Below are 23,290 nucleotides of genomic sequence, written 5' to 3'. Positions count from 1 at the left end.
GTCTATTTGGCCTTGAACCCTGTACCTGGTGGAATGTCTATTTGGCTTTGAACCCTGTACCAGGTTGAATGTCTTGTTGGCTTTGAACCCTGTACCTGGTTGAATGTCTATTTGGCTTTGAACCCTGTACCTGGTTGAATGTCTATTTGGCCTTGCACCCTGTACCTGGTTGAGTGTCTATTCGGCCTTGAACCCTGTATCTGGTTGAGTGTCTATTTGGCCTTGAACCCTGTACCTGGTTGAATGTCTGTTCGGCCTTGAACCCTGTACATGGTTGAATGTATGTTCGGCCTTGAACCCTGTACCTGGTTGAGTGTCTATTTGGCCTTGAACCCTGTACCTGGTTAAGTGTCTATTTGGCCTTGAACCCTGTACCTGGTTGAATGTCTATTTGGCCTTGAACCCTGTACCTGGTTGAATGTCTATTTGGCCTTGAACCCTGTACCAGGTTGAATGTCTATTTGGCCTTGAACCCTGTACCTGGTTGAATGTCTATTTGGCCTTGAACCCTGTACCTGGTTGAGTGTCTATTTGGCCTTGAACCCTGTACCTGGTTGAATGTCTATTTGGCCTTGAACCCTGTACCTGGTTGAATGTCTATTTGGCCTTGAACCCTGTACCTGGTTGAATGTCTATTTGGCCTTGAACCCTGTACCTGGTTGAATGTCTATTTGGTCTTGAACCCTGTACCTGGTTGAGTGTCTATTTGGCCTTGAACCCTGTACCTGGTTGAATGTCTATTTGGCCTTGAACCCTGTACCTGGTTGAATGTCTATTTGGCCTTGCACCCTGTACCAGGTTGAATGTCTATTTGGCCTTGAACCCTGTACCAGGTTGAATGTCTATTTGGCCTTGAACCCTGTACCTGGTTGAATGTCTATTTGGCCTTGAACCCTGTACCTGGTTGAATGTCTATTTGGCCTTGAACCCTGTACCTGGTTGAGTGTCTATTTGGCCTTGAACCCTGTACCTGGTTGAGTGTCTATTCGGCCTTGAACCCTGTACCTGGTTGAATGTCTATTTGGCTTTGAACCCTGTACCTGGTTGAATGTCTATTTGGCTTTGAACCCTGTACCTGGTTGAATGTCTATTTGGCTTTGAACCCTGTACCAGGTTGAATGTCTATTTGGCTTTGAACCCTGTACCTGGTTGAATGTCTATTTGGCTTTGAACCCTGTACCTGGTTGAATGTCTATTTGGCCTTGAACCCTGTACCTGGTTGAATGTCTATTTGGCTTTGAACCCTGTACCTGGTTGAATGTCTGTTTGGCCTTGAACCCTGTACCTGGTTGAATGTCTGTTCGGCCTTGAACCCTGTACCTGGTTGAATGTATGTTTGGCCTTGAACCCTGTACCTGGTTGAGTGTCTATTTGGCCTTGAACCCTGTACCTGGTTGAGTGTCTATTTGACCTTGAACCCTGTACCTGGTTGAGTGTCTATTTGGCCTTGAACCCTGTACCTGGTTGAATTTCTATTTGGCCTTGAACCCTGTACCTGGTTGAGTGTCTATTTGGCCTTGAACCCTGTACCTGGTTGAGTGTCTATTTGGCCTTGAACCCTGTACCTGGTTGAATGTCTATTTGGCCTTGAACCCTGTACCAGGTTGAATGTCTATTTGGCCTTGAACCCTGTACCTGGTTGAATGTATATTTGGCCTTGAACCCTGTACCTGGTTGAATGTATATTTGGCCTTGAACCCTGTACCTGGTTGAGTGTCTATTTGGCCTTGAACCCTGTACCTGGTTGAATGTCTATTTGGCCTTGAACCCTGTACCTGGTTGAATGTATATTTGGCCTTGAACCCTGTACCTGGTTGAATGTCTATTTGGCCTTGAACCCTGTACCAGGTTGAATGTCTATTTGGCCTTGAACCCTGTACCAGGTTGAATGTCTATTTGGCCTTGAACCTTGTACCTGGTTTGGCGTTGACTAATGTCTCGTTAAGTGTCTATTTTGCATTGCTTATGTGTATCGATGAGTGTCTATTTGACCGTGATCCTTGTTTTTCGTTGAGTGTATATATGCCTTGACCATTTTATCTCGTTTTGTGTCTATTTGGCCTTGGCCATTGCGTCTGGTATAGTGTTTATTTGGTTTGACCCTTGTTGATAGTCTATTTTAACTTGCCCTTGTGTCTCATTCAGTGTCTATTTGACATTGACCACAGTATCCCGTTAAGTGTCTATTTGTCTTGGCCCTTGTTTCTGGATTATTGTCGATTTGGTTTGATACTTGTATGTCTTTGAGTGTCTATTTGGCCTCGACTCTTGTGTCTGGTTAAGTGTCTATTTTGGAATTCACTCTTGTGTCTGGTTGAGTGTCTATTCGGCCTTGAACATTGTATCTCATTGTGTGTCTATTTAGCAATGACTCTTGTGTCTTGTTGAGTGTCTTGTTTTGCTTTGACCCATGTGTATGGTTAAGTGTTTATTTGGCCATGGCCCTTTTGTCTGGTTAAGTGTCTCTTTTTCCTTAATCTTTGTAACTCGTTGAGTGTATACTCGGCCTTGAACCTTGCATCTCGTTGAGTATCAATCTGGATTTGACCCTTGTGTCTGACTGACTGTCTATTTACTATGACCCTTTTGTCTCGTTGAGTCTATATTGGGCCTTGAACCTTGTATCACTGTTAGTGTCAATTTGACATTGACTCTCGTGTCTGGTTAAGTGTCTCATTACTTTGACCCTTGTATTTTCTTGTGTGTATATCTATCATTGACTCTAGTACCTGGTGGAGTGTCTCCTTGACCTTGATTCTTGAATCTCGTTTAGTGTCTATTTGATCTTGACCCTTGTGTCTGATTGAGTGTATATTTGGCCCTAACCTTATATCTGGTTTAGTGGCATTCCGGCCTTGAACCTTGTTTTTCGTTCAGTGTCTAGTTGGCCTTTACCCTTGTGTCCGGTTGAGTATCTTTTCCCCTTGACCCTTATGTCTGATTGAGTGTATATTTGGCCCTAACCTTATATCTGGTTTAGTGGCATTCCGGCCTTGAACCTTGTTTCTCGTTCAGTGTCTAGTTGGTCTTTACCCTTGTGTCCGGTTGAGTATCTTTTCCCCTTGACCCCTTATGTCTGGTTGAGTGTTTATTGTCTTGACCATTGTGTCTCAATTAGTGTCTGTTCCTTTACCCTAGTATGTTGTTCAGTGCCTATTTGGCCATGACCCTTGTGTCTGGATAGGTGTATATTTGGCCATGACCCTTGTGTCTGGATAGGTGTATATTTGGCCATGACCCTTGTGTCTGGATAGGTGTATATTTGGCCATGACCCTTGTGTCTGGATAGGTGTATATTTGGCCATGACCCTTGTGTCTGGATAGGTGTATATTTGGCCATGACCCTTGTGTCTGTATAGGTGTATATTTGGCCATGACCCTTGTGTCTGGATAGGTGTATATTTGGCCATGACCCTTGTGTCTGGATAGGTGTATATTTGGCCATGACCCTTGTGTCTGGATAGGTGTATATTTGGCCATGACCCTTGTGTCTGGATAGGTGTATATTTGGCCATGACCCTTGTGTCTGGATAGGTGTATATTTGGCCATGACCCTTGTGTCTGGATAGGTGTATATTTGGCCATGACCCTTGTGTCTGGACAGGTGTATATTTGGCCATGACCCCTGTGTCTGGATAGGTGTATATTTGGCCATGACCCCTGTGTCTGGATAGGTGTATATTTGGCCATGACCCCTGTGTCTGGAAAGGTGTATATTTGGCCATGACCCTTGTGTCTTGATAGCTGTATATTTGGCCATGACCCTTGTGTCTTGATAGGTGTATATTTGGCCATGACCCTTGTGTCTGGATAGGCGTATATTTGGCCATGACCCTTGTGTCTGGATAGGTGTATATTTGGCCATGACCCTTGTGTCTGGATAGGTGTTTATTTGGCCATGACCCTTGTGTCTGGTTATATATTAGGCATTGAACGTTGTGTCTGGTTGATTGGGGTTTTTTTTGCCATGACCATTGTGTCTGATTTAGTGTTAATTTGCCTTAAAGATGGTGTATTCTTGCGTGTCTATTTGCATTGATCCTTGTGTCTCTTTGAAGTTCTATTCTGCCTTGGAGCTTTTATCTATCTTATTTTGCCCTTTGGGTCTGGCTGAGTGTATATTTGCTTTGACCCTGGTATCACGTTGATTGTATATTTGCCCTTGAACCTTGTATCCCGTTGAGTGTAGTTTTGTCCTTTGTATCTGCGTGGATGTCTATTTGGCCTTGGTCTTTGTATGTCATTGAGTGTCTATTTGGCTGGGACTCCTATATCCTGTTGAGTGTATAATAGGCCTTGACCCTTGTGTCTAGTTGATTGTTTATTTGTCTTGACCTTTGTGTCTGATTGAGTGTCTGTTTGCATTGACCCTTATGTCTGGTTTGAGTGTCTATTTAGCCCTGACCATAGTATCTCGCTGTGTTTCTATTTGGTCTTGACACTTGGTCCTTGTTGAGTGTCTATTTGGCCTTGACCCATGTATTTTGTTGATTGTTTATTTGACATTGACCCTTGTGTCTAGTTGAGTGTTTATTTGATCTTGGCACTTGTGTCTTGTTTAGTGTTTATTTGGCATTGACCCTTTGTATCATTTTGATTGTTTATTTGGCATTGACCCTTGTATCATTTTGATTGTTTATTTGGCATTGACCCTTGAGTCTGGTTGAGTGTTTATTTGGCATTGACCCTTTTGTCTGGTTGGGTTTGTATTTGGCATTGACCCTTGTGTCTGGTTGAGAGTTTATTTGGCATTGGCCCTTTTGACTGGTTGAGTGTTTATTTGGCCTTCACCCTTGTGTCAGGTTGAGAGTTTATTTGGCCTTTATCCTTGTGTCTGGTCGAGTGTTTATTTGGCCTTCACCCTTGTGTCAGGTTGAGTGTTTATTTGGCCTTCACCCTTGTGTCAGGTTGAGTGTTTATTTGGCCTTCATCCTTGTGTCAGGTTGAGTGTTTATTTGGCCTTCACCCTTGTGTCAGGTTGAGTGTTTATTTGACCTTCACCCTTGTGTCAGGTTGAGTGTTTATTTGGCCTTCATCCTTGTGTCTGGTCGAGTGTTTATTTGGCCTTGGCTGTTGTTCTTCCTTGCGTGTATATTTGTCTTGACCCTTGTATCTTATTGAGTGTGTATTTAGAATGGACCGTTGAGTCTGGTTCAGTCTCATTTTGGCCTTGATCTTGTATCTGGTTGAGTTTTATTATGCCTTGATCTTGTGTTTCGATCAAAATAGCCACGTCATTATTTTTTGGCAACATGGCTTTATCCTGCAACCGACACTGTATTATCATTGTTTCAGATTTTCTATGTAGCAAAATGCCGCAGAGATATTGATTTCACTCAACTAGGCGACATAAAAGTAATATTTAAAATGGATAAAACCAAGTGTGCTGTCAAGACACAGGATACAGATGGAACCGTGATCAAGTACGTATACTGCTAAATACAGTTAATAAGAGTACATTTCATGTATTCAACTGGGCGATTGAAGAGTAGAGTGCGTAAAAGATATGACCAAGTGAACCAAGTGGACGAGTATTTCCTTTTATCAAGAACACTGGCAGAACCAAAATCGAATTAATTAACTTTGTAGCACTATAATTTGATAATTAAAGGGTCACTTTTGGGTTCTTGACCGACTGGCGAATAGAGAGCAACCGGACCCAGATATCACAAAAAAATCTCAAGTCAAATCTCAATCCCAATCTGAACTCATTTAACTCAATAGAATCATATAGTGAATCAAAATCATGAATGTTCTTCAGATTATTTAAACGTTTTTCTCTTAGATGAAAGGATTTTGTCAAGATTACAAAGAAAACTACTTCTAGAGCATTCGGAACTCCTCGGCCATTTTTTTCAAAACAACCTCGGTTGTATGCCGGTACATCAGTTGAAGTAGTTCGTATTTTTTTTAATTATATCGTTAATTAAATTTAGTGTTTTAGAGTTGTATTTATTGATCTAAGTTTAAATTGATAACCAGTGAAGTGTATTATTGCAAACATAATTAAGATCCTAAGAGTTAAGACATAAAGTTTAACTGCTAAATAGAATTACTACGCGATCCACTTGCAGCGGACTTAAACGTACCTCTTTTTGAGTATGTAAACCGTCCAAATACATCCGAGGTTGTTTTTGAAAAAAATGGCCGAGGAGTTCCGAATTATTCTAGAGAAATAAGGCAGTCTAAAGGACGGCTGTATCCCCGCCGGTGTTCTGTAGAACATTTTGTTTTCCTCTGAACCTGACTGGCACACGGCGGGGATATTGCAGTTTTGACTGCCTTGTTTCTCTAGAATTAGTTTTCTGACCAAATTTGTACACTACCACTGGTCAACAGTGGGAAAATAGGAAATACAAATTGTTTGATCAGTAACCTAAATATTCTTAGATATATAAAGATGTTTTAAAAGGATAGGTTTAAAGTTATTCAGATTGTGTGTAGGGAAGGAAAGAAGGAAAATTAGTCTTTGATTTATAACATCGATGAAATATCAAGCTTTTAGTATTTTCGATAAAGTGATACAAATATATTGTGTTGACGTCATAACATTGTATATTATATCATTTATACATATATATGTCCATATTTTATTAAAATATTAAACATACTGCACATAATAATAATACTCGACAGAGTGCACAAAGAATCAATCTGTGCAACTTGTTTAACACTATCAATTTACAGACACTTTTAATTGTGCACTCTGACCTTTAAAAGTCTCGTGTCACATTGACGTTTGAGGTATGGACCAAGGTCAAAGTCACTCCACATCGTCTTAATAACGACAACATTTGTACCAATTTATATTGTAATCCATTTATGCATATATAAGTTATAGCGCGGACACGAGCATGTGTACTCAGACCTTTAAATGTATCGTGTGACCTTGACCTTTGATGTATGGATCCAGGTCAGGGTCACTGCACATCGTCTCAATGGGTAAATATTTGAACCAATTTATATGGTAATCCATCAATGCAATAGCAAAGTAATAGCGCGGACACAAGCATGTGTAGTCTGACCTTTAAATGTCGTTAGGGTTAGGATTATATGTTATAAAAACTTCTGACTGAGAGCGTTAGGGTTAGGATTATATGTTATAACATATTCTGACTGAGAGCGTTAGGGTTAGGATTATATGTTATAACATATTCTGACTGAGAGCGTTAGGGTTAGGATTATATGTTATAACATATTCTGACTGAGAGCTGCTTGATTTTTAAATCAAATTGCCACTCTAGTTACATGTCAGTGTTAGATAATTTGCTATAGTTAAGTGAATCTGCTGTTAGGGGGGAATAGTTTGTATTATAGTAGGTTTAATGGTTAAAATTGCGCGAAAATGGCATTATGTTGTGATGGTAAAGCGGATAGCATACTTTTGTTTTTAGCATACTTGACCAGCAATCCAGAGACCCGGAAAAGAATCCCGGCTTCGCGAGACGGAATTGTCATGTTTTTCAAAATTATTTTCGTATTTTTAATTGTTCATCTTCAATTGCTTACAATTGTTAATTGGTTTTGATACAGAAAATTACCAAATTAGCAAAACCAGAAGAGCACAGTCCATCATGAGTCTCTTGTTTTTATAAAATTACATTTTTTTTTTCAATCAAAAAATGAGTTTATGTAAAACATTATGCAGTCATCTGTCAATAATTTCATGTAACATTAATATGCTTATTTCCAAAGTTCCATAAGACATTTGATGTTTTATTACATCAAAATGACGGCATACTATCCTCTTTCGGGTTAAAAACATAAGCGATATTTGTTGATTGCATTATACGATCGTACTTTATTGCACAAGAAAACCACATTTTCACGAGTGGCGAAGACACGAGTACAATTATAGTTTTGCTATGATCACGAAGCATATTTGAAGTTATGAGTATTTATTTTTTATTTCTGAATACCCCCTTTTTGAAAAGAGTGTTTCTACGCCGCTACCCTAGGGACGCCCCTCACGCAAAATCATACCTGACGTAGCTGGCAATTTCCTATTTCTGGTTCATTGATAAAAGGTTTTCCGATATTTTTTATTGTTTCTAATTCACTCGTTTTTAATTGGGAGGATTTTATGTACATTAATCAATAAACTTTTATTATTGCATCTATGCTCCAAATTATTACAGTTCATGCACGAACACACTTTAAGATTAAACAGGGCATGTCTTTACATGACCAAATAACTTCGCCCCCGTTTATTGAATGAAAATTTGAAAAATTACGGGTAATCATTGGATAAAATCATTTTCGTTTAAGAGTTTGTTTCATGACATTTTTCTTAGTTTAAGAGTGTGTTTCATTTTCATGACACATGGGTGTTCATTTATCCCTCTCTGTTAAAGACAAGTATGAATCGCTTGAAGACAGGTTTTTTTCCAAGACCACGCTAGGTTGTTGACAAATTCTGAGGCGTGGGTGGGGTAAAAAAAAAATAAAGAATATGTTTACTGTTGTGTGAATTTTCCGGGAAGCTCGTATTACGAATTACAACGACAAACAGTTTATAAGGTATATGAATTATAATATACAATCGTACATATGTTAGAGCAGTGTTCTTGTCTGTAATTTATTTTGTATGGAAGCAACATTCAGCTTCAAAGTTCAAGAAACTTTATTATTATGACTTTTTTTATAATACTTATATTTAATCCTTGACAGGGATGTAGAAATCACAGGGCTTGAACGGAAACCGGCGGTTACATTTGACTTATACTCCGGTGAGCAAGGTGCAACTACCTACACAGATATAGAGTAAGTGTTAATATTTTTATACAAATAAAGACTAAGTCAAAACATTGTCTATACAGATATAGTGTAAGTTCATGTGTTGTGTACGGGGGAGGTTCATGCGTTTCCTATACAGATAAAGAGTAAGTTCTTGTATTTTCTAAGCGGATATAGAGTACGTTCATGTATTTACTATATAGAAATAGAGTAAGTTCATGTATTTTCTATACATATAGAGGGTTAGTTTATGTATTGTCTATACTGATATAGAGTAAGTTCATGCATGGTCTACACATATAGAGGGTTAGTTTATGTATTGTCTATACTGATATAGAGTAAGTTAATGCATGATCTACAAATTTATATGTAGGGTTAGTTTATGTATTTTCTATACAGATGTAGAGTAAGTTCATGCATGGTCTACACATATATAGGGTTAGTTTATGTATTGTCTATACAGATATAGAGTAAGTTCATGCATGGTCTACACATATATAGGGTTAATTTATGCATTGTTTGTACAGATATAGAGAAAGTTCATGCATGGTCTACACATATATAGGGTTAATTTATGCATTGTTTATACAGATATAGAGAAAGTTCATGCATGGTCTACACATATATAGGGTTATTTATGTATTGTCTATACAGATATAGAGTAAGTTCATGCATGGTCTACACATATATATGGTTAATTAATGTATTGTCTATACATATATAGAAAAATTTATTGCATGGTTTACACATAAATAGGGTTAATTTATGTATTGTCTATACATATATAGGGTTAGTTTATGTATTGTCTACACAGATATAGGGTTAGTTTATGTATTGTCTACACAGATATAGGGTTAGTTTATGTATTGTCTATACAGATATAGGGTTAGTTTATGTATTGTATATACAGATATAGGGTTAGTTTATGTATTGTCTACACATATATAGGGTTAGTTTATGTATTGTCTACACATATATAGGGTTAGTTTATGTATTGTCTACACATATATAGGGTTAGTTTATGTATTGTCTACACATATATAGGGTTAGTTTATGTATTGTCTACACATATATAGGGTCAGTTTATGTATTGTCTACACGTATATAGGGTCAGTTTATGTATTGTCTACACGTATATAGGGTCAGTTTATGTATTGTCTACACGTATATAGGGTCAGTTTATGTATTGTCTACACGTATATAGGGTCATTTTATGTATTGTCTACACATATATAGGGTTAGTTTATGTATTGTCTACACATATATAGGGTTAGTTTATGTATTGTCTATACATATATAGGGTTAGTTTATGTATTGTCTATACATATATAGGGTCAGTTTATGTATTGTCTATACATATATAGGGTTAGTTTATGTATTGTCTACACATATATAGTGTTAGTTTATGTATTGTCTACACATATATAGAGTTAGTTTATGTATTGTCTACACATATATAGGGTCAGTTTATGTATTGTCTACACATATATAGGGTCAGTTTATGTATTGTCTACACATATATAGGGTCAGTTTATGTATTGTCTACACATATATAGGGTCAGTTTATGTATTGTCTACACATATATAGGGTCAGTTTATGTATTGTCTACACATATATAGAGTCAGTTTATGTATTGTCTACACATATATAGTGTTAGTTTATGTATTGTCTACACATATATAGGGTTAGTTTATGTATTGTCTATACATATATAGGGTCAGTTTATGTATTGTCTATACATATATAGGGTCAGTTTATGTATTGTCTATACATATATTGAGTTAGTTTATGTATTGTCTATACATATATTGGGTTAGTTTATGTATTGTCTACACATATATAGGGTTAGTTTATGTATTGTCTACACATATATAGGGTCAGTTTATGTATTGTCTATACATATATAGGGTTAGTTTATGTATTGTCTACACATATATAGGGTTAGTTTATGTATTGTCTACACATATATAGGGTTAGTTTATGTATTGTCTACACATATATAGGGTCAGTTTATGTATTGTCTACACATATATTGAGTCAGTTTATGTATTGTCTACACATATATAGGGTTAGTTTATGTATTGTCTACACATATATAGTGTTAGTTTATGTATTGTCTACACATATATAGGGTTAGTTTATGTATTGTCTACACATATATTGAGTTAGTTTATGTATTGTCTACACATATATTGAGTTAGTTTATGTATTGTCTACACATATATAGGGTTAGTTTATGTATTGTCTATACATATATAGGGTTAGTTTATGTATTGTCTATACATATATAGGGTTAGTTTATGTATTGTCTATACATATATAGAGTTAGTTTATGTATTGTCTACACATATATAGAGTTAGTTTATGTATTGTCTATACAGATATAGTGTTAGTTTATGTATTGTCAACACATATATATGGTTAGTTTATGTATTGTCTACACATATATAGGGTTAGTTTATGTATTGCCTGTCTACACATATATAGGGTTAGTTATGTATTGTCTATACATATATAGGGTTAGTTTATGTATTGTATATACATATATAGGGTTAGTTTGTGTATTTTCTATACATATATATGGTTAGTTTATGTATTGTATACACATACATAGGGTTAGTTTATGTATTGTCTATACAGATATAGGGTTAGTTTATGTATTGTCTAAACATATATAGGGTTAGTTTGTGTATTGTCTATTCATATATAAGGTTAGTTTATGTAGTGTCTACGCATATATAGGGTTTGTTTATGTATTTTCTATACATATATATGGTAAGTTCATGCATGGTCTACACATGTATAGGATTAGTTTATGTAGTGTCTATACATATATAGAGTACGTCCATGCATTGTCTATATAAATGTAGCGTAAGCCTATGAAATAGAGTAAGTTTATGTATTGTCTATACAGATATTGAGTATGTATGTATGTAAGCGTTCCAATTCGACTGTACGTTACTTTTATGAGTGACTTAAACGTAGACTATATAACGTCAAACAATTTACGTGTTTCAGTGACCTAGATACAGCTAACGTAGCGTCAAATTAGTTTATGTTTTAGCGTTCAAAATAGACTATACGTTTCTCCTATGAGAGACCTAAACGTAGAAATATATAACGTCAAACAATTTACGGGTTTCAGTGACCTAAATACAGCTTACGTAGCGTCAAATAAATTTATGCAGTAGCGTTCTAAATAAACTATACGTTTCTCATACGAGTGATCTAAACGTAGACTATATAACGTCAAACAATTTACGTGTTTCAGTGTCTTAAATGCAGCTTACGTAACGTCAAAAACGTTAAAGACCGATTCATCACACAAGATCGTGAGCCCTGTAAATATTGCTGAACTAGGGGAGCCGTTATATTTCGAGGTGTGCATCGATATCGCGGATTCAAGGCACTACTTTAGTAAGTTCCTTTATAAGATAGGGCCTAAAATAATACATTTGGTTCGGGTTAACCGACCCTACCTACGAACAAAATAGGCACCGACCCTACCGTTTTTTGAAAGTGATTTTGTAAAAAAAAAAAAAATAATAATAAAAACAAATATGTGTTTTGATATGTAGTTGAACGTTTTATACACAATATGATTTTAACACCATTCGCTTATGATAAAAAGAAGATTATTATACAAAGCCTAATACAAAAAAGGCTACATATCCTACCTATTTTTGAAATGGATGTAACCCTAACCAAACCATTTTTTAGGCCAAGTCTTTATCTCGGAAAAGATTGGTTGAGGTATTGTACGAGCTTGGGTGGAGTCTTTGTGTGAAAACGTAACTATGCCCATATGTTTTTTAAACTTCATTTTCACCGATTGACCGTTTTGATTTTACATTTTCTTGTCTTGGAAATAGTTATCTTTTGCGTGAATGTCTGGGAAACAAGATTGCAGACATAAGACCAAACCGCAATATTCATGATAATTTACGTTCAAAAGTTTATGTTAAATCGCTAAATTAAAGCGTTACTAACGATTTATGAAAAAGGAGTTTTTCGACATAAAACATCATTTTTGAACGTAAATATGGAAACTGCGATCGAACCTTAAAAATCACATAGTGCGGTCGATTGTTCAGAACTTAAAGCTGCACTTTCACAGATTAAAAGTTTTGACAACTTTTTTATTTTTTGTTTTGAAACGAGACAATGTTTGCGAAAATCCATAGAAACCAGTTATTTAAGATTGCTGACAAAAACTTAGATCGCAGATTTTTTATATTTTACTTCAAAAAATTGATATTTTATGCATATTTCTTAAACCGTTAGTAAAGGTTTAAGCCATAAAACATTAATTTTCAAATGGAAATATGAAAATCTGCGATCTGATATTTTGTCAGCAATCTTCTATCATTGGTTTTAAGATATTTACGCAAAAATTTGCTCTTTCCAAGACAAAAAATAACATAAAAATGTAAAAATGGTATATCTGTGAGAGTGCAGCTTTACAGTGACTCGGACCAAAAATAAGTTTTCCCGGTAATGCATCTGAAAACACCTATTTTATAATTATTTCACTCTATGATAGCATTGCAGAGCAAAATACAGTTATAGCATAAAAAAAGTATTTTTGTTTAAATGGGGCCGACTGGTCCAAACGGCCACCGGGACATAGACAAAACTAATGGATAGGTTGACCTCTTAAGGATACTTTGATAACATCACATGATAATGTCAATTAACCAATCACGCAACACCACAGCCGTAATGAATTTCCAATCGCGTTATAAACGCTAATAAAAATGGTGGTCCTCAAAGACGATATTTCAGCAACATTTGCTGAAGGGTTCAAGCTTTTGGTATTTTTGTTGTAACACTCCTTATGTGTGCCACACTTTATTTCGTAATTAAAAAAGTTCATTTTACAAACCATGAGCGAGGCATTTAAAATGTTAAATATAATAAATAAATAAATGTGTCGTAAGCGATGTGTTACATCAGTAAATAAAATTCAATGCGTTGTACACAACGATATCAATTGCACGTAAGTTTTGACAATTTTCTCTTTTTGAAATTGTATCATCTGGTTTCGAGTCGGCAGTTTAAATTCGTTGTTCGAGAGACTGGACCCTGTCCATCAAATCAAATAATGACGAAATTATAATTAACAAAATACACACATACCCTCTATGTCTTCTCCAGTGAAAGTGATATAACAGTGATGATATTTTTATGACGATTATATCGATACATATCAACTCTGTTTACAGGGGACGGTATTGATGCTTTTGGTGTTTTCGTAACCTCCTGCTCTGCGGTTCCTACCGTTGGCGATACACTGTTTAGAACACCAGCGGTCCCAGTTACAATGGTAGACGCTGACGGGTAAGCTATCAAAATGGTAACATGACGTAGCAAAGCGTACCCACAAGTAAAATCACGATCATAATGCCTTTTTTCAACATAAAAACCAGGGTCCAAAAGGACACTATTTGTTGTCGGCACCACAAAGATTTGATTTAATCGCCAGACAATGTGGAACCGATGCAAACAAAACATGTATTATTCAAACAAGAGTGTATATGCTTGTCCATTAGGAGTAAAACGTTGACGAACATATCATAGTCTTTTATAGGCTAAGACACATCTTTTCTGTCATTTTTTTAGAAATTAACACCATTTACTTGTTTGTAATACCGGTTGTGACCCGTGTTGTCCCATTTGAGAACCCTTTAAGTCACGTGATTCCTCACCCTGGTATGTATTAATCCCCAGCTGCGGTGCTGGCGACTCACTGGCCCTCCAATGGACAACAGACAAAGTCGTGTTTGGTTACGGAAAGGGAGATGCAGATGACAACAATCCATGGCTCGAGGCACCGAATTGTTTCAGGTGAAATAAAAATTACATATGTCTAGGCTATAGATGAACTGAGATAAATATACATATTTCCAGGAAATAGTCCAATGCAGATAATATACTAATCCATGTGTTCAGGTGCAAGCTTTTGTCAGGTGAGATAATAATCCATGTGTTGATGTCATTATCGGGGTATGAACGCAATTGTGCTGGTCAAAGTGTGTGGAGTCCGAATGTCATTATCGGGATATGAACGCAATTGTGCTGGTCAAAGTGTGTGGAGTCCGAATGTCATTATCGGGATATGAACGCAATTGTGCTGGTCAAAGTGTGTGGAGTCCGAATGTCATTATCGGGGTATGAACGCAATTGTGCTGGTCAAAGTGTGTGGAGTCCGAATGTCATTATCGGGATATGAACGCAATTGTGCTGGTCAAAGTGTGTGGAGTCCGAATGTCATTATCGGGGTATGAACGCAATTGTGCTGGTCAAAGTGTGTGGAGTCCGAATGTCATTATCGGGGCATGAACGCAATTGTGCTGGTCAAAGTGTGTGGAGTCCGAATGTCATTATCGGGATATGAACGCAATTGTGCTGGTCAAAGTGTGTGAAGTCCGAATGTCATTATCGGGGTATGAACGCAATTGGGCTGGTCAAAGTGTGTGGAGTCCGAATGTCATTATCGGGATATGAACGCAATTGTGCTGGTCAAAGTGTGTGGAGTCCGAATGTCATTATCGGGATATGAACGCAATTGGGCTGGTCAAAGTGTGTGGAGTCCGAATGTCATTATCGGGGTATGAACGCAATTGTGCTGGTCAAAGTGTGTGAAGTCCGAATGTCATTATCGGGATATGAACGCAATTGTGCTGGTCAAAGTGGGTGAAGTCCGAATGTCATTATCGGGATATGAACGCAATTGGGCTGGTCAAAGTGTGTGGAGTCCGAATGTCATTATCGGGATATGAACACAATTGGGCTGGTCAAAGTGTGTGGAGTCCGAATGTCATTATCGGGATATGAACACAATTGGGCTGGTCAAAGTGTGTGGAGTCCGAATGTCATTATCGGGGTATGAACGCAATTGGGCTGGTCAAAGTGAAGGTCTCCACGCGTACTTTGACCAGCCCAATTGCGTTCATATCCCCGATAATGACATCAACCCCGCAATTCATTATTCAATAAATGTTAAAAAATACTTCCTTTCATTTAAGAAAACCTTTCAGTAATCCGTTCTTACCCATTCTGTAAATAGAACGACCCGACCCGGAGACATTTTTTCAAGTGACGTCACAATAACGCGGGAAAAGATCAACCACTCGAAATCACTTTTAAACGTAAAATTGATACACTTATGACAACAATTCATTTAAAATATAATAAATAAACACCTTCTAAAATGTTGATTTATATTTTACGGGACCTGCTGACACAATACAAACAATAACAAGATCAATAGTTTTCATGTATATTGTTAGCGATGAATTGCGATCCGATCATACCCGAAGATGTTGCGTTCATCGATTGATAAACACAATTGCCGAAAGGCAGTTTATTTAAGGAATGGAAGTTCAGGTGTAAATATATGATATTGATAAAAATTATATGCGGTCACCTGGATTTCAAAATCCACATATAACTGAATCAGACACATTCAATTTGTTTGATGATTTGTTTCAGGTCACAAATATTTGAAGCGGTTTCTTTAGCTCGCAAAAATATCATGGAGAATATCATCATGACGGTCACCTGTGAACTTGACTACTGCGATGACAAAACTGACCAAGACTGCTTTGTATGTAAAAATTGATAACCATATATTTATATGAAAAGATACAGAAACAAGTACTGTAGTCGAAAGTTTAAACATTTACCCCATTTAATGACACAGGGTCAACGCCAAAGACATAGAACACAAACACAAACAATGACAAACCAGAAACATGGAACAACAGCACAAAACTACACAAACAACACAGTACATAGTACATATAGTATATATAAACAACTAAGGGTGTTAATGAAAGATTGTTAGGTTAAGCTTTGGAATGGTCAGTAAAATGTATCCATGCAAATAAAGAGACTTCATTTACAGATTTAATGTTGGTCAGAGTTACATCACATTTGATGAAAGTCTGAAATACAAATAATTCTGAACAGTAGTATAGTGATTTGCAAACAAAAATAAACAATATAAATGTATATACATTTAGTGTATGTGATTGTGTGCGAATGTGTAGTTTGAGAGTCCTTGCGTGTGTGCATGTGTGTGTCTCTTCACGTGTGTGTCTGTACGTGCGTGAGTATGTGTATGTGCGTATGTGCGTGTACGCGAAAGTCCATATCCTAGTACTGGTTGCTACATATTCAAGAATAAGTGATGTTCTGCAACCTCTCCAATAAGTGTTCAATGAACGTCAGTGCATTATACTGTTTCTGTATTATCTACACACAGGGGGACCGAGATACGTGCCCGAGGGTCACGAGGCGAAAGCGAAGCGTTGATGGTAGTTTCTTTGACGCCAATCTACCTTCGACAGTTAGCGTTAATTACACCGTCAAGGCTTTGGGAAGCAAATCTGGTTAGTGTAAAAGTTTATAACATTTAAGATTAAATTCAAATATTTCAGCTACTAGTGTGACACGCAATAGCAATGGATTCTTTCGAAAACTAACCTCAAATACACGCCAACAGCTTGGACAGCAAAACCGATAACCGATAAGAATACATTTACATGCTAATTTTAAAGCAAAATATATTCATTTATTGCTTATACTAACAAAGAAATGTCCTGATCTGTGTATCAGGTATATAAACACATTTAAACACATCCGTGTGCCACGTGCCTTCAGCACATCTATGTAGCAGGTGCCTATCACCACATCTATGTAGCAGGAGCCTTCAGCACATCCGTGTAGCAGGTGCCTTCACCACATCAATAAAGCAGATGCCTTCAGTATATATATGTAGCAGATGCCTTCAGCACATCTATGTAGCAGGTGCCTTCAGAATATCTATGTAACAGGTGCTTTTAGTACATATTTGTAGCAGGTGCCTTCAGCATATCTATTTAGCAGGTGACTTTAGTACATATATGTAGCAGATGCCTTCACCACATATATGTAGCAGGTGCCGTGCCTTCAGCACATCTATATAGCAGGTGCCTTCAGCACATCTATAAAGCAGGTGCCTTCAGCACATCTATATAGCAGGTGCCTTCAGCACATCTATGTAGCAGGTGCCTTCAGCACATCTAGGTAGCAGGTGCTGTTAGAACATATTTGTAGCAGGTGCCTTCAGCATATCTATGTAGCAGGTGACTTTAGTACATATATGTAGCAGATGCCTTCACCACATCTATGTAGCAGGTGCCGTGCCTTCATCACATCTATATAGCAGGTGCCTTCACCACATCTATAAAGCAGGTGCCTTCAGTATATATATGTAGCAGATGCCTTCAGCACATCTATGTAGCAGGTGCCGTGCCTTCATCACATCTATATAGCAGGTGCCTTCACCACATCTATAAAGCAGGTGCCTTCAGTATATATGTGTAGCAGATGCCTTCAGCACATCTATGTAGCAGATGCCTTCAGAATATCTATTTAACAGGTGCTTTTAGTACATATTTGTAGCAGGTGCCTTCTGCATATCTATGTAGCAGGTGACTTTAGTACATATATGTAGCCGATGCCTTCACCACATATATGTAGCAGGTGCCGTTCCTCCAGCAAATCTGTGTAGCAGGTGCCTTCAGCACATCTATATAGCAATGTGCCTTCAGCACATCTATGTAGCAGGTGCCTTCAGAATATCTATGTAACAGGTGCTTTTAGCACATATTTGTAGCAGATGCCTTCAGCACATCTATGTAGCAGGTGCCTTCAGCACATCTGTGTAGCAGCTACCTTCAGCACATCTATATAGCAGGTGCCTTCAGCACATCTATATAGCAGATGCCTTCAGCACATCTATGTAGTAGGTGCCTTTAGTCAATCAATGTACCAGGTGCTTCTAGCACATCTGTGTAGCAGGTACCTTCAGCACATCTATATAGCAGGTTCCTTCAGCACATCTATATAGCAGGTGCCTTCAGCACATCTATATATAAGGTGCCTTCACCACATTTATGAAGCAGGTTCCTTCACCACATCTATGTAGCAGGTGCCTTCACCACATCTGTGTAGCAGGTGCCTCCAGCAAATCTATGTAGCAGGTGCCTTCAGCAAATCCGTGTAGCAGGTGCCTTCAGCACATCTGTGTAGCAGGTGCCTTCAGCACATTTGTGTAGGAGCATCGTTCAGCACAGCTGTGTTGTAAGTGCCGTTTAAAACATTTGTGTAGCAGGTGCCTTCAGCACAGCTGTGCTGTTTGTGCCGTTAAACACATTTGTGTAGCAGGTGCCTTCAGCACAGTTGTGTAGTATGTGCCGTTTAACACATTTGTGTAGCAGGTGCCTTCAGCACAGCTGTGCTGGTTGTGCCGTTAAACACATTTTGTAGCAGGTGCCTTCAGCACAGTTGTGTAGTATGTGCCGTTTAACACATTTGTGGTGCAGGTGCCTTCAGCACAGCTGTGTAGTTAGTGCCGTTAAACACCTGTTCATCTGTGTAGCAAGTGTCTTTAAGCATGTCTGCGTACCTGGTGCTATCTATATAGCATTTGTCATTAAGCATACCTATGTAGCAGTTGCATTATGAACACATGTATATAGTCAGAATTAATTTTAAGATAAACATACGTTTTTTCGTCGATTACAGATGAGACTTTGACCACGGCGAAAGCTGGTTGCTTTGACAAATCGATCTTCATATCACTCGTGTCTGTAAGTATGCAATCATTATGTTAGATAAATTATCATGGTTTGATGAGGTGTGTTTTTGTATCAATGACAACTTCAGGCGAACCTCGTTTGCTCGAACTCCCAGGGATCGGCGAAAATACATCGAGCCTCGGAAAATTCGAAACATGATTTCAAACAAAAAATCATATTATAAATATATAGTGAAACTACACGTCATGGTTTGTAATGTTTTATAAACAAGTATCACATTATCTCTAGATAAATCGTCATTGATTAGAGAAAATAGAACGCAATATTGACCCGTCTTTTTTAAAGACCGGAAACAGTTTATCATATGACGTCATAATAACGCAGGAAAAAATACTTTAAAAACGCCATAAAGACCTGTCTGTTTAAAGACCGAGAAACAGTTTATCATAAGACGGCATAATATTTATCATGCGCTTGCATGTAACAAAACAGTTATTAACTTATAAGCTGTAGAATACGCAGTTAATATTTCACAGTTATTAAGTAATTTTCCGTATTATATTGATCTACACAATTGCATAACTGTATAATTTTACATTTACTTATACGTCTCGTTACGCGAAATATTTTATTTTATACAAAACTGTGATATTTTGTGCAGGTGCTCTCCCTTACTCTACTAGTGCTGGTGGTATCTGCGATTTACCTCGGGATCAGACTGCGCATGCGTAGTAACCATGACGAAATGACGTCATCAGGAACGCTTTCCGGTCCAAGGACAATAAGCAGCAAGGCATCGAGTCTATATTCAAACAAATAATGAACGGCGCATACATGTTTCTAATTATAAACATATCTAAATATGCTTTTTATATATATAATGTCATTTGAAAATGAGCCGCAACTAGCAGAAATAAACCTTATAGTCATTTTGAAATAATCGATAGCTGGGAACATATCAACAATATTTTGTAAACTTCCTTAAAATATGACTATAAACATACATGTATTTAACTCTGGGCTTTGCCATTCAAATTTTAGCCACATGAAACAATGACAACATACCGCTGACGTCATATTAACAATCCGACGAATTATTTCTGCTTGGCGCGGTTCAAATATATCAGTTTTGCAAATGATTGTTTTTGTATATGTATAAATCCTTTTGCAAATTGATAAATTGTTCTATCTACCGTTGCTTAATTTCAAAAGAGCTCAGTCAAAGAAGTGCTTTTATTGGAATGTTTATAAAATAAATTAAAATAGAAGTATATTTTAAGACTAAATTATATGAATGTACGATGGACAAATGAAGCCATTATATTCAGACTTATAATCTTATATATCTTAAAAAAACTATAAAAGCAAACATAATATACACCGCGCAATCCATCCCATAAGTGGAAGTACCGTTCAAAAATGATGACAGTTGAATGAAATAATTATAAATATAATAAGAAGTTATCCAAGTCTGTGTTCATTCCTTACTCAGCAAACCATAACTATGCAAGTAATAAAACAGCAATAGACATATAAATTCAAAACCCGCTATGTCAAAGTGGTTCGGACCTCGAGAAATACTTCGAGATAACGACTTCGATTTAACCGAAGTACAAAACATGTCTTACCAAACAAAACGCATTGTGCACAATCACAATATCTCATCAAACGATTAAGAGTTTTTTTATTCAATCTTTGTCGTATTGATATTTCACAAGCAGGCCATCTGGTCAAAATCCAGTCGAAAATATGTTCAACCATCTATGTCTTCTACTTTCTGCCATAATGCATCCAATTATAATAAACCAGTGATGAAAATAGGTCTTTGTTTTTGTTTTGTTTTAAACGGTAATACTTGAATCTCGGCGAATGTTCTGCTAGACTATATATATATATATATCCTCCCTTTACTGCTTTTAGGCAAATAATAGAGGCAAATATGGACGCCGGGTCTGAGCTGAACCCATATGCCTTCGTCTACTGGTTTTCGGCTTAAGATACACTTGTATGGACACACAAGGCCTGAGCTGAAAATATTCCGCAACCTCCGCCATCTTAATGATGGCCTATAGGGGGGCTCATATAGAAGCCTTAAATCTGAGTAGAACATATAGTGACCTCCGTCGTAGTGCTTACCTACTTCTAGGATAACCGTTTTCATTAATGCCTACCTAATCACGCATGCTCAAGGAACTCATCATAATATTTCCATACTGTCCTCAATTAAGGCTCTTTATTTCTAACAATATCAAACTGTTAAGAACGCTGGTTTGCTATTGTTTAAGCAATGAACATAGTGCGCAAATGATATAATTTGAGCGTGACACAATTACACACAAGTTGTTTACCTGATTGAATAGGGAAGATTTTTTTCGTCCAGATAAAAACAGTTCATAATGCTTGAATGAATGCAATAAGAAATATTCATTTCTTGTTTAGTAGGCTTTTATCTTTAAATGTATATTTATATTCCTTTGAAAACTGCACTATATTTATTTTTTCTCTTCTTTGATTTAATTTTACAATTCGAAGAATAAAAGACAAAAAGCGACAAAAGAAACACTTCGACGAGTTCCATGTTAACACATGTGAAAATAGAGAACATGAGACTTCAAATACAGACTTCGGTCAAAATACGTTGCCATTATGTTCTCATTTAATGTAAAAAAATGTTAGTTTCAATTTCCTGACGCCTTTTTCGTTTTTTTTTGTAGAACAAACGCTAAGTGTATCCACCTTTACATTTAACTGGTGCAAGTTCATGCACATACTGATACTCCATTGTTTCTGCATAATATGACATTGATTCCTGGACTTTGTTTTCTTTAAGAAACGGACATTGAACACGTTCCATATAATGCTTTAAACCTCCTCCACTGTCTTTGTATGCAAGGTTTTATCATTTGTTTTCTTATTCATTATGCTACACTTCATTTTAAATGTCCTACTCATGTTTTGTAAGCCAATTTGAGTATATAAGATATGAAAAAAGTATCAAGTTGACTTAAGCGCCTCGGAAACTTGCAGATTACGGAAACCATCGGCAAAATTAGCTTTACAGTGGACAGTTGCCAAATAAGTACCAGTGTGTGAATACCACACGGTATATGACATATCGAATGCTCTCAAATGCTCAAACGCACAACATAGTTTAGACATCTTCACACAAAAGTATTTGTTTATCTAATTTATAGTAAAATGGGGCTGTCTATGCTGCTGAAAGGGGTCGGTTCTTAAGATTGTATATTTATTCAAAAACGTCTTCACACCAGGTTTAAAAAGAGGGTTTTGACAATGTAACTTCTCTCAGCCTTTTCACTTCTTTTACTGTTACCATTTTTGTGAGTCTAGCATGCAAATTAATACACTCGCATAACAGCTTTGTAATTTCAAACAAAATACAGCAAGTTTTGATTTGAATTTGACATATTAGAAAGAGTTGATAATTCATGCCTAAACGGAATTCTAGTTAAGGTACTGCTATAGCAAATGAGTTTCAATTTGATGAAGATTTCAATTTCAATTAAGTTTATAGTTCTTCGTACGTGGGTTTGAATCAATGTCGGATGCTATGGTCATAAAGTATTCGTAAGATCCATCAAATACCCAAAACACGTGTTGAACTGCCTGTCTCGCCCTTTCAAACTCACACTATTAATGCTTTACATATTAAATTAAAGGGAAAATATATAACCGACTGTCCGGTCCTTTTTCACACCAGTTTAAATTACGATAAGACAATGTCAAACGGAGTGTCCCTTCATTTAACACGCCATCTATAACGTAAATAGCGTGACAATCTGGCTTTCCGGACATTTCCTTCGATAACTTTTATTAGCTTTGGTTAGCCATATTGATACGATTTTTTGCAAACATATTACGTAAATTAATATTAAAATAACATATAACACGCACTCATTCGACAATTATTAGGCTTTTATATTTCGAACATCGTCCTAAGAAG

At 36.9% G+C, this 23,290-nt stretch overlaps 1 protein-coding gene across 1 annotated transcript in view; it reads left to right on the top strand.

Annotated features, from left to right (window-relative positions):
* The window catches only part of LOC128221068 (uncharacterized), a 37,385-nt gene extending 17,187 nt beyond the window's left edge, over positions 1-20,198 (top strand). The window contains exons 7-15 of the mRNA XM_052929507.1: positions 5,296-5,423; positions 8,671-8,763; positions 12,009-12,154; positions 13,963-14,077; positions 14,468-14,584; positions 16,232-16,346; positions 17,007-17,133; positions 19,313-19,377; positions 19,988-20,198. Coding sequence (XP_052785467.1) covers positions 5,296-5,423; positions 8,671-8,763; positions 12,009-12,154; positions 13,963-14,077; positions 14,468-14,584; positions 16,232-16,346; positions 17,007-17,133; positions 19,313-19,377; positions 19,988-20,146 — 1,065 coding nt within the window. The 3' untranslated portion in view covers positions 20,147-20,198. The remainder of the gene's footprint in view (positions 1-5,295; positions 5,424-8,670; positions 8,764-12,008; positions 12,155-13,962; positions 14,078-14,467; positions 14,585-16,231; positions 16,347-17,006; positions 17,134-19,312; positions 19,378-19,987) is intronic.
* The last annotated feature ends 3,092 nt before the right edge of the window (positions 20,199-23,290 follow it).

The sequence above is a fragment of the Mya arenaria genome, chromosome 16 (genome assembly GCF_026914265.1).
Source record: "Mya arenaria isolate MELC-2E11 chromosome 16, ASM2691426v1".
NCBI lineage: Eukaryota > Metazoa > Mollusca > Bivalvia > Myida > Myidae > Mya > Mya arenaria.
The sequence above is the reverse complement of the archived record's forward strand: the minus strand, read 5'-3'. Positions and strand labels throughout refer to the sequence as shown.